This window comes from Tachypleus tridentatus, chromosome 2 (assembly GCF_004210375.1).
Source record: "Tachypleus tridentatus isolate NWPU-2018 chromosome 2, ASM421037v1, whole genome shotgun sequence".
NCBI lineage: Eukaryota > Metazoa > Arthropoda > Merostomata > Xiphosura > Limulidae > Tachypleus > Tachypleus tridentatus.
The window spans coordinates 43,657,825-43,671,192 of record NC_134826.1 but is presented as its reverse complement, the minus strand read 5'-3'; the positions used below and the strand labels follow the sequence as shown (position 1 = coordinate 43,671,192).

At 31.4% G+C, this 13,368-nt stretch overlaps 1 protein-coding gene across 4 annotated transcripts; it reads right to left on the bottom strand.

Annotated features, from left to right (window-relative positions):
- Positions 1-7,235: 7,235 nt before the first annotated feature.
- Positions 7,236-12,403, bottom strand: LOC143242227 (uncharacterized). Of its 4 annotated transcripts, none has more exons than XM_076485604.1 (5): positions 12,047-12,403; positions 11,606-11,764; positions 9,676-9,814; positions 8,988-9,111; positions 7,236-8,195 (listed from the first exon to the last, which is right to left on the bottom strand). In XM_076485604.1, the coding sequence occupies exons 1-3, from the start codon at positions 12,131-12,133 to the stop codon at positions 9,758-9,760; spliced, it is 303 nt and encodes a 100-aa protein (XP_076341719.1). In that variant the 5' UTR covers positions 12,134-12,403; the 3' UTR covers positions 7,236-8,195; positions 8,988-9,111; positions 9,676-9,757. The 4 variants fall into 4 exon arrangements, with proteins under 4 accessions (XP_076341719.1, XP_076341727.1, XP_076341731.1 ...); XM_076485612.1 differs by having other exon boundaries at positions 9,683-9,814; XM_076485616.1 differs by having other exon boundaries at positions 9,688-9,814.
- Between the last annotated feature and the right edge of the window lie 965 nt (positions 12,404-13,368).

The window sequence follows — 13,368 nt, the reverse complement described above, 5'->3', positions numbered from 1 at the left end:
ATGCAAAGTCGTCGTCTTAGTCACAGTTATGACGTGGTGAGATTTCGAAATCATTTTAATATGATGTAGTTACTTATTCAAAGTTATTGATTTTAAATAAGGAAAATTCTCATATTCAGCAACCGTATATTGTCCCTTTTAAAAATGGGAGCTATGCTCATATGAATGTAATTCACTATCAGAATACACGAGTATTTGTTTGTAAGAAAAAAGTATTAGTCAACTGCTTTAAGATCAGGCTACGTAAATAACTAAATTAACACGAGTTGAACTGTAACTATAGTCTCGCGAAACTAGGAAGCCTGTGGTTCGACTATAATAGGAAAAAAAAATTTAACGTGCCTTGGTGGGTAAAATCGATTTTGAACTTTATTTTACCTGTTTTAACTTGTCATCAAACATACATTTCTGTACTTTGTTTTGTCCCGGAAATTGTAATTATGTTTTAAGTTCGTGAAAATAAGTTCTTTTCTTCAATTTCTGAGGATCCCTGGTCCGTTTTAAAAACACTATGGGAAATTTTGTTGTGTCTGAAACTAACAACAGGAGATTCTTGGAAGATCATTTCAGACGAAGCATGAGAAATACCCCACTTTTCGGTCAGTAGTAAAACTATTTCAAAGTCGCATTAGTTTTGTTTAATATAAAGATTGTGTACATTCCAATAGTGACATAATCACAAACTATTACTTTCAATGAAAAAGATTTGTTTAATGTTACACACACCTAATTGAAATAGTTTTTTCTTTAAAATAATTCGCATCTGTAATTGATAAAATAGGTTTAACAAGCGCGCACATATTCTTGAAATGGACCGGTTAAAATTTCCGAAAGACTAGTTAGAAGTTTTGGGAATTTTGAGCCCTGATACATACATACATATATTAAAGATTTAGTACCAAAGAACTTGATTTAAGAAATATTCTTTGCGCCACCAAAGCTATTCAGCAGTACATGCTAAAACAATCTATAAATTAAAGCTGGTTTGTTTTGTTTGTTTTTGAATGTCGCGCAAAACTACAGGAAGGCTATCCACGCTAGTCGTCCCTAATTTATCAGTGTAAGACGTGGGGGCGTTATAACGTGACGGTCAGTCCCACCATTCGTTGGTAAGAGTAGCCTGGTGATGTAGCTGCCTTCCATCTAGTTTTACACTGCCAAATTAGGGACGGCTAACGCAGATAGTCATCACCACCCACCGCCAACCCGTGGGCTACTCCTTTAGTTAAAATTACTATACAACTGAAAATGTGCAAAATATTGCATCAGGATATATAACCCCATAAATAATCTTTGTTCCACTTTTCACCTATATTTACTTCTTGTCACAAAATGTTAATTACGCATATAAACAAGTTCCACGATGGAGCAGCGATAATTTTGCGAATTTACAATGCAATGTATTTTTATATTGCACTGATTTCTGATTTGAGTGGCAATGAAGATATGGTGAATAATGGGAATTTTTAATTTTATATTATTGGATTAAGTGAGAAATAGAAACCAGTATAAATAAAGAAAGCCAGCAAAATCGTAATAAACAAATTTTATCATGAACAACAGCAGTGTTTCATAAAATGGATCACAACAAAACCGTATAGAATGTGACGACGAAAAACATCTTAAATAGTAAATATTCATTTCAGTTCAAACACTTTAAACCCTTTGTTGTTTATTACTAAGACTATACCTATATAAAAATTTGTAAAAAAGAAAAGCAGTACAAAATGACTCATTTAAAAATGTTAAATATAAGGTGAAAGAAGAATTATCAGCCCATAACAGATAAATATATTTATATGACCGTAGCATGTAAATATTAAATGCTTTCTACATTATACACTTGGTCACCTCTAGTGGCACAGCGGTGCATCTACTAACTTATAACGCTAGAAACAGAGTTTCGATACCCATAGAGCCCATGTAATTTTGTGCTTAATTCCAAACAAACAGTCGGTGTTTTTAAGAAGCCAGCCCCTATATTATACATGAAGAGAAGTAGTAAATAAATCAATACACATGATATCAACTTTTATTTCAGACATCGTAGAATAATTACTTTAAAAGACAAGAAATATTTACAGTGACATTTTAGTTTTATTTGAAAGACTGCTATTGTACTTGTAAAATGTTATACTCGCATGGTGTAGGTTGTGTATATAGTTTTCCTTTACTATACATACACAAAGATAATGTCGTTACATGGCAGCTATTAATGCTCACTATATTCTCAAACAAATCTCCATCTGCAGTTTGACATTTTATATTTCAAACAAATGCGATCAAATAGTCAATAGTGTAGTAAATAATCACGAACCGTATCAACTAGGTATTAGTTATGTTTATTATTATTACAATGTATAAAATTTGCTACCTTACCCAGTAATCCTTTGCCCATAATCCAGTATACAAAATAAGTCAAAACTGAGAATTTAAAAATCTGCAAATAGACGCCATTAGGAAAGAAATTTCATTTTGAAAACACCAAATATAATTAAAGGTAAAAGCATGGAACCAAAATAAAGGTTTCTAGTTTCAGTAAATAATGTTTACAGCATCTCAATCCGGTTTCCTTGTTTTGTTTACAATCAATATTTGCATATTTTTAAATTCCCATTTTCATATTTATTTTTTCTTAACAAGTACAGCAAAAAATATAGTTTATTTGCCACAAAAGACAGTCGTTTTTACTGGAGAGTTTTGTTTGAAGTTCTTGTGAGTGTTTGAGAGAAAATCACCAGTAAGATGGCTGTATTGAGATACTCTTCAGATTCAGTTTGTTAGTATTGTGTTCCAAACAGTTTGTTTGTTTGTTTTGGAATTTCGCACAAAGCTACTCGAGGGCTATCTGTGCTAGCCGTCTCTAATTTTGCAGTGTAAGACTAGAGGGAAGGCAGCTAGTCATCATCACCCACCGCCAACTCTTGGACTACTCTTTTACCAACGAATAGTGGGATTGACCGTTACATTATACGCCCCCACGGCTGAGAGGGCGAGCATGTTTAGCGCGACGCGGGCGCGAACCCGCGACCCTCGGATTACGAGTCGCACGTCTTACGCGCTTGGCCATGCCGGGCCCTGTTCCAGACAGTAAATATCACGTTGCTCAGTCTCCTTGATAATGTAAAATTTGTCCAGAATGACTATCATTACGTATATTTTTATTTATTTGTGGATGTTCAGCCGTCCGTAATTTTGAAGTTACTACACTACAAATGAGGCAGCTTGTTAATATCATCCTCCGTGAACTCTTGGACAACTCTTTACCATGGAATATAAAGATGAAAAGTCACAATATAATGTTTAGGGACAACAAGGGACTTGTGCAAAGCACTAAATAAATATAAATTAAACTCTCCTTAAAAAGTAGCTTTTGTAAGATAAATATTTGTATATATACACTTTTTGTAAATGTAACCAAGGGAACCGGAACTACATCGTTCTTGTTCATTTCAGTCAGAATTAATTATATCAATTTCCAATAATAATGTTGACATTACAGATAAAAATCAAGGTTGAGATGGACAAAGTGAATTATAAAGAAAACCAGCAACTCTGAGTGAGGAAATAACCATTGTTGGTACTTGAGGAAGACAGAAAAACAAAGAGGTTTTTTTCTAGACTGACTCAAGTTAATCGCTATTAAAGAGTTTGAATATTGACCTTGTGACTGGTATAGTGGAGGACGTTGTTTGACTGACATTAGAAAGTGAACAACCGTCAGACAATTATCCTTTCACAAATCACTGAAAAAAACCCAACGGAAATGTGGTTTCCTCCATGGGAAGAAGTCAAAACATCAGAGAAATTCCCTGCAAGAATATTCTTTTGAAACGTGAATATGGCCAGGTGGCTGGGGCGGTCGACTCGTAATCTGAGGGTTGCGGGTTCGAGTCGAACCAAACATGGTTGTCCTTTCATCCAGCGTTATAATGTGATGGTCAATCCCACTATTTGTTGGTAAAAGAGTAGCTGAATAGTTGGCGGTGGGTGGTGATGACTAGCTGCCTTCCCTGTAGTTTTACACTGCTAAATTAGGAACAGCTTGCGTAGATAGCCCTCATGTAACTTTGCGCGAAATTCAAAACAACCCAAACCACGTCAATTTAACAGTAACATGCACTATGCCTGCAACTGTATTTTTTCCATATTCAGATATGAAGAAACGAAAGAACAACTTCAACAATGTTTTAACATTTAAAGCGTTAAACGAAAACAACAACTAATTGACATAATTTTTATTTAAGAAAAAATTTTATTTCACTTTCCCTTACTAGCTTCACACACTACTGGGAACTAAAGAATAACTTCAGGCTCTTTGCATGAGAGCGTATGTGTGTGTTTTCTTACAGCAAAGCCACATCGAGCTATCTGCTGAGCCCACCGAGAGGAATCGAGCCCCTGATTGCATGAGGGAAATTTACATAATTTCAATGTACAATATTGTTGTAGATTATTGGTTTATATTGATTTGAGTTATAGAAACACATGTGAAACATATTCTAATTTATTGTGGTTTCAAAGAAAAAATATTATATTTGGTTAAGTAAAGCGTAATAAAAACTGAATCGTGTTCCGTTAAGAACTTGTTATCATTCATGTGGAAGTGCTGTTAAAGCTAAAACATTCTTATTGTTAGGAACTTGTTATCATTCATGTGGAAGTGTTGTTACAGCTAAAACATTCTTCTTTAATAGACGATATTCCAATTTATGGTTGTTTAGAACCAAATTCTAATTGGTTAACGTTGACAATGTTTTAATATCTTAATAAAACATATTTAGCATTCTTTCAAATTGTATACGAAATATTTCTGTAAAACCATCTAACAAATATTATATAAAACCTAATCATATGCCACATAGGACAAAGAAACTTCCTTCTGTCAAGAACAAACAAACAAAAAAATGAAAAAGGTCACAATGATTTGTGGAGGAAACTGGAAGAGATGTTTCATTTTACAATATTTCATTTAAAGGTGAGGACAGAAGTTTAGTTAAAATAATTTATTTGCTATTCATTGAATTTGAATGTTATTTAAGCAAAATAAATGGCTTTTTAGGGTTTTGCAAAAGGGATTTATTTACACGTAACATTTGAAATTAAAATATATTAATAAGTTTTACCTTTCGCAAAATTGTAAAAATTAGATTTAAAAGTTTGAAATAACGACAACTCTCTTAAACATGGACTTCATTTTAAAATAAATTGCATTAGTAGGTATTTAATTCGTTGTTTTAGGCCAATCTATCTTTTCTATTGCTAGAGATCTTGTACTTTCCCCAAAATGAGGTTTTCTTCAATTGTAAAATAAAAGTTTATTTAGTACTTGTAGAAGAAAGTTCGTTAATTCTAAACTAGTTTTGTTGATACATATAAAATAATATTACACTGTCTTAACAAAAGGTATAGCACATAAGTGAAGAAAGATAAGGCTGATTATTTTATTCCTATAAGTGAACACTACACTCTTTGTTACTCGGTGGTTTAACTAAAAGTTTACGGACCTACATTATCAAATTACACTGCTAAATTAGGGGCGGCTAGTGCAGATAGCCCTCATGTAACTTTGCGCGAAATTCAAAACAAACAATTACAGTGAAATATATCGAAACAGTTTGTTTATTCGCTAACAGAGGGAGTTGTTAATACATAAAGAGAACTCGATAAAACAAACATCGGAAATCCTCAGGATATCGTCTGCAGTTTATGATTTGGTTTTATTTATCTCTCCCGTTTTTACTTCTCTTTTATATTTGGCTCGATTTATACAAAGTTTCGTCTAAAGTATGATGTTATAGTTTGCGTTTAGTGGTGTGAATCCGTAGACATACCGCTGTACCGCTAGGGTCTCACTGACTGGTTAATACATCAGAAATCTTTTGACGTATTAACTATATTGCTAGTGTTTGACGAGAGGCCTCTTCAACGCCTGAGATGACATATGTAATGTGACTAACATATAACATATTCTCCTTTGCTTTCAATTATGCGTTCTTATAATTACCATAACATGAAAAGTATCTAAATGTTAATATACTAACTGGAAATAACCAGTCTCAGGATATAAGAAATTATATGAACTGACTTCCCAGTTTTGTTAAACTGAAATAAGTTTTCCAGAATTTAAAATTCATTTTTTAACTTGCTATTTTTATTTTTCATATAAAAGTTTGCTCTATTGTTACTATGTCCACTACTATATAAACATTGATGTCTAGATATAAAGGTTGTCAAACAGCTTGCTAACAAGTGTTTGTGTTTATTACATATTTGTGCATCAGTTCCAAGAAAAACACTATTTTAGCTTCACAAAAGTTAACATTTTACAAAACTATTATAAATGTCTGCCATTTTTAAAACAAAATGTATAAGCTATTAAACTTTCTATATAAAACCTTATATTTTTATAAATATTTTAACACCACTAAACGTTTATTTCGTCGTGTTTTCAACCTTAAGGTAACAGGGTATCTGTTCCCATAAAGATGATACAAGTTGAAGTATTCTGCAGTAACATAAAATTAATTACTAAACCACTCGCGGTTCTCAACTGCCTGTGATTTGTATGATTAGTCAGTAACAATAAGGTTATACAACCAATGTATTTTATTGCCTGATTCACTAAAATCCTATTTATCATAAACAACTAAGATGGTAACTGTAAGATTCCCTACGTAGACAAAACTTCCCATCACTTATTAATACATACCTTGAAACACATGAAAGTTTCTAACAGAACTGTAGTTAATATTCTAACTACACTTAACTTTCCTATATATTCTACAATGAAACGTCATCATCATATCCCATTTCTTAAGAAATGTTTTAGTACTAACTTATGGATGTAATGATAACAAACTGATAATAAAAGAAAGTATATATATTATAAATGAAAGTTGAAACCTCAGTAGATATTCAAACCCACTCCCACATACATTTGTTTCTTTGTAAATTGAAAGTTTTATAACTTCCTAAACACTATATGTTTATATTAATATTTATAACACTTTTTATTGTATTATTATATTAATATTTATACTAAATATTGTTTAATTAATTAATTTTATTGATTTTTGTTGAAGATGAAATATGTGTAGTTCAAAACATTCATTACAAATGTTTACACATATTGCTAAGGTTCTACTATTCCTTGTCAGTTTTGTTTCTATGTTCTGATTGCTGGCAAAAAGTATTTCCATATAAGATTAAAATAAGCAAAAATGACACACATATCACAGTGTTAAGTAACAATGAAAACTTCCTTATTATTTAAACCAACAAGTTCCATTTTATATACTAAGGACAAATTCTCAGCTCATACTAACCCAGAACAGATGATAATCAGATGGTGCAAGGACTGGAAAATAAGGAGGATGTGGAAGTTTCTCCCAGTCTATCTCTTCAATCTTTACAAATGTGATCCTTGCTGTATGGGGCCATGCATTATCCTGGTGTAACATAATACATATACGATTGACCAAAGCAGGCCTCTTTCTTTTCAGTGCAATATTCAAATGCTCTAACTGTTGACAATAGAAGTCTGATGTAATCTTTACATTGAGTGGCAGCAACTCAGAGTGGATCACACCAACGATATCTTACCAAGTGCTTAACAGGGCTTTCCTAAGGTGGAGGTCCATTATGGGCTGTGCTGTAGCCAGTTTACCTACACTGTGTCTGAGACACTTAACATTTTTATAATATATCCATTTTTCATCTCCAGTTACTAACCTGTCCAAAAAAAAAGCAAGTTATGTTCATGGAGAGAAGTGCAAATGTCCACTCTTGCTCCAAGGTTGGCTACTGTCAAATCATGGGGAACCTATTTTCCAAGTTTTGACACTGTTCCAAGCTGTTGCAGATGATGATGAACTGTCAAATGGGTTGAATTAAGCTTCTATGCTAGTTCTTCAACTGTTACAGCTCAATCTTCATCAGTTGCTGCCAGCAGCAAGTCACCATTAAACTCAACACGATGACTTGAACGTGGACTATCACTTAAGTCACCTGATATGAACTTTTGAAACCACCTTCAACATTTTCTTTCATTGAGAGACTTCACACCATAAACACCTTGAATGTTTCCATGTAGTTTCTGCTGCACTATTGATTTTTTAAACTCATAAAGTATTATATGCCTAATGTGCTCCTCAGACAGATCCATCTTCATAAAGGTTTATTTGATTTATGCTCTGAAAAAGTGGAATTGGATTAATTTCTTTTATTTGTCTTAAGATTTTTTATACACATCCTACTACATATCTTAGTCATTAAAGCATTCTACAGAGACAGAAATGATGATGCACTTTCTGCATTAAATTTTCAAGCAGTACTTATGAGATGACCTGATACAAATGCAGTTAAAAAGAACCTTAATAACAAACTGTGTGATAAGTAAATTTTTTATTGTTGAGTTATAAAAACTGACATGACTATCATGATACCTGTATCAGTCAGTAGACATGTGGGATCTGAAGATGTAATTTCAACACTTTATTGTTTTAAACTTCCTTTTTTAACTACTGTTTTATTTTATCAAACAATATTTAAATCAACATAAATCATTGACGTTTACAAAACAAATTACATGTCAATGTGACAAATCTCATTACCCAATTATTTGCAAGGATATACAGTCTGAATAAAACAAGGCCAAACTAAGAATGAACAATAAAAGTAGCAATCAGCTTTTTTATAAATAATATAAAAATGATATGTATACTAAATAATTGCTTTTTTAAATTATTAAGTGATAGTAGACTCCCAAGTTAATTTGTAACATTATGTTTGTTTATATACATTTTGAACAATGATCTAGTGCTTGTTCATTCTAGCAGACAATATTACAGTCATTTATTTGCTCAAAAAAGTTTCTGTATATCTCACAAAACTAACAATATTTATACAAAGGATATCACATCACCTCAAACAAACAGGAAAGTATAATCAGAAGTACAGCATATAAAAACCTTTTATACACTTACTATTATTCTAGTCTAACCTTCTCCATAAATAATCCAGAGTGAGACACAGTTATCTGAACTCCTCTTCTTAGATGAAACCAGCCTGAAAGGCTCAATTACTTTCTGGTATATTTTGTGTTATAAACTGTATACGATACATCATTTGTTAACATACATGAGTCTTTCATAAATAAAGTGTACAGTTTTAGGCATTATATATGCAAAAACGGCTTGTTTGGGTTGTAAAAATATCTTACGTAGAAGTTCGAAATGTTGTTCGCTCTTCTACATAAAATATTTTCTCAACCAAAATGAGCCATTTTTGCATATATATTTCTCTACAAGTGGGTTTTCTCAACATCGCTGAGTTTTAAGCATTATAGGAACTAACTCAGCTTGTTTTAATCAATACTAGCAACACTTAACTCTGTCATACAATTAAAGGTAAACCACAAAAAAGTAAAGATTACCAGAGCATTAAGTTATCAAATATGAAGACAAAATGAGTGATGCATTTCCAGGGGGATGTAATACATTAAAAACATTCCAAGATACACTGTATTCTGACACATATAAAACATATGATGTTATTATCCATAGAAAATTATATAAGGCACATTTTTTAATTTTTTGTTGCATTTTACAACATTTATTCTACTTTTTCATGTAAAAGTTATTAGCTTATAACTTATATATATACATTACTGACATTTGACCTTACGATAAGGGTGTTTCCACTGTTCTAAGCCTTGAATATAGTTGATCCACAAGATGACAGACCACAGACAGTTTCAGATAACTTGTTCATGAGTAGAGAAAGAAATGGAAGGGATTTTCAACTGGGTGTCCTACAGAAAAACAAGAAAGAAAGAGAAATTTCAATATGGTTAAGTATTATCTTTTTACAAGAAGCTATAGTTAACTCAGTCATCCATGGGCAGATTATCCAGTTTATCTTTTAAAAGAATCCTGAGAATCTCACAAGTTGTTATACAAAACTTCAGAACTAGTTTTTACATTCTGTGTTCTACCATTCAAAAACTCAAATAAAACAAAAGGAGAATTTAAATGAATATTGTGAAATCTGTCAGGCTAAATATCAGGTCAAACTACATTTCTAGTACTTTCATCTTGCTAAGAAATACACAGATATATAAGTTTTCTCTGTTTTGTATTATCCAGGATCCCTTTTACCCTCCATTACCACAGATAAGATATATACAACAGAGAATTTTAATTACAAAATTTTAAATGTTTATCATTAACTGTTATTGTTTATATAAATCACCTTACTAGTACTAAGAACAGTCTTTGAAATCACTTGATCATAACTCATATGATCTACTCGTAAGAATTCTATAGCCTATTTAATTCATTTTGTTATTAAAGTTACTGGCAGTGTAGTTACAGGTAAATTAAACAATGAAAGTAATATAACACAAAATGTTGAGTAGTTTAACTGATTATAAGTTTCAACTAAGTTAAACATCCAAAGTGTTGACTACAGTACAATAATTTTTAATACACAAATCAGTGCATATTATACAACCACAGCTGATATAAAATAGTATATAACTGACCTTTAATAAGTGCAACTATTTTTCTTGTGTTCTAGAGGACCAGTATTTTATATATAATACAGTCAGATTCAATTCTAATACATTACACATGTATATATATTATTACTATTTACAAATAAATCTTTAAGTTTCAGATACTTTTCTTAAAACACAGAACAGTTACAATGATTTATGAGAATATTATGTTATAGTTTTACTGTAATTACTTGTACTATCTATTTTTTAATTTTTCCTGTACACTAAATTATGTAATCAGTGTTAACTGAAAATAAGTAACAAGTGTGTTGAATTGATAAATCTAAAATGTATTGCTGAATAAATTTAATAAAGTTATTTATTGATATATTTTTATGATGTATTCAGTGTATTTTACACTATGTTTGATTAACAGGCACATAAAACTGTCTTACTTTCATATCTGTATAGTAACAATGGAATAAAACCTAATCATTTAAAAAACCCTGATTACAGTTTTCACAAAAATGTTACTCATTATTCATATCACATTACAATTAATAGTTAGTATAAATATCCACTGACAATACTGTTCACAAAAAGTTATCATTTGACAGCCCTACAGATACAACTATGGTATAGAGATATTGGGATGTTTGAATACTTGTTTAAATAATTGTTAATGTTACATAATAAATTACTTTTCATTTTCTAATGTAAATAAGACTATACACACACGTGGGTTCATTGCATAACTATAAAGCTTACCTAAAAATAAAAATTAGAATGAATAATTTCAAATATGAAAAAAAACTAAAGAATGATACAACTGTAATTATACAAACATAAAACTGTTTATAAGAACATAATTACAACTCAGAAATTAACACTGTCAGAAGTCAACATATTCTGCAAAGTTGTGTGTAGAATTCATAATTAATTATTACACATCTCAACTGGCAAGAAGTTATGGCAATGTTAACCCAATGTGATCTTGTTTTTCTTACCATCCTGGACAGCTTTATAGCATTTAAGCACGCAATAATGGGTGTAATAAACTCTTTATAATACTAGATCTTTTGTGTACAAAATTTATACACTTACTTGTAGAGTACCAAGAAAGGTATCATCAAACTCCCCTGTACACTTCCCAGATGATATCACCTTGGGTAACATAGAGGCCTGACTGCCTATTGAAAAGCATCTCAAACATTTTCTGTGCCATTTTTCACTTCCACATAACCACTGATGTACAGCTGATGACTAAAAAATAAAAAAATAACTTATACAGTTACAAATACAACAACTTATTTTGAAGATTGCCTCATTAATATTTAAACTACTTAAAATGTATCCTCCATTACGGTTAACACAATTATTATATCTGCGTCTTACTCTTGAACGAAATAAAACATGACGTTATACACTTGTATGATGTCACATAGCTCATTGGTACCAAGCTTATCTTATTAAACTACAACAAATCTAACCTAACCTAACAATTACCAATTGTTACGAATATAATTATACTTCATATAAACATACATTGAAATTGAAACAACTGGTACTGCATCTAATTGCATCACAAAGTTTCAAATTTGGAACAGTTTCAGCTATGACGTCATGCTTCATTTTGTTTCATTTTCTTCGAGATTTAGCCGCTTATCCAGATCTGGCTTTTAAAAGACACTTGTCATCACTACCCAGGGTTGACCGATGGTTCATACGAAAATTACCAGGCTATCTATACGATCTTGAGAAGGTGCTATATCTACAAACAACCAATGACACCAATGTTGATATTAATTGAGATTGTATTAACACTTTCACCCCAAGAACTTCCCCCTGAGCTAAATAAAATCGTCTGGCGTTAGGCAGAATAAAATACTAAAAGGCCCATTACGCTTGTTATATTAAAGATATATTTTAATTTTTGTACAGCGTAACCTGATTCAATTTTATAGTTTTAGGGAAAAATAACAGCATTCTAAAATTTCCTCGCGGATCCTCAGATGACTGTGGTGGATCCCAAGGGCATGAGGGAGCATCACAATCTTATAATGTGTTTTTATCACTGTTAGTTAGCTGTGTATCCCTTTCAACTTTAAATGTTTGTTTCTTAGTAGCATGTATTGGGTTGAGGAATAATTCGTGAGCGTTTTGTCAAGTTAAAAAATATATTCATAAATGAAATGCTTTCGCAAAATATTTCATGTCATTTGGTAGATAATTTTTTGCTCTAATAGATGGTGTGTTTGATTTTCATATGTCTTTAATTTTTGCTTTCATTTTCAGCTAATTAAATGGACTGTCAAGTGGACAAAATCGAGCATTTTCGACACCATCTGCTTTTCGCATTTAATTTCTTGCAATTTCGTTTAAAACAATGCATACTATATACCTAGGTATTACATGAAATAAAGTATCATAATAAATGTTTTGGGTGTAATGTGTTCATGCATTGAAGTATTGTATAGTCTTGCATGTAATGCTTGAATGAAATTATTTAAAAACGCTCACGAATTATTCCTCAACCTAATATTTGTGTACTTTGATCGAATCATAAACCATTTGTGATTCTCTCTATTTTTATATTTAATATAACACATACATACAGTCTATATGTAAAAGGTTAAAGTTGTATGTATATAATAAATCTACAGACGACAAATAAACGTTGTCACATCAAAAAACTTGTTGCTCTGAGATCTACACCAACAAATCGTCATTCCTGTGGTCGCGAGAAACAAACCTTTATTTATATTCTATATACAACTTGTTAACTAGATTTAAAGAATAAATTTTCGTTTTCATAACTCAACTAAGAATATCTTCTGACTTTTCCCGCTGTTATCCCTCACTTATCA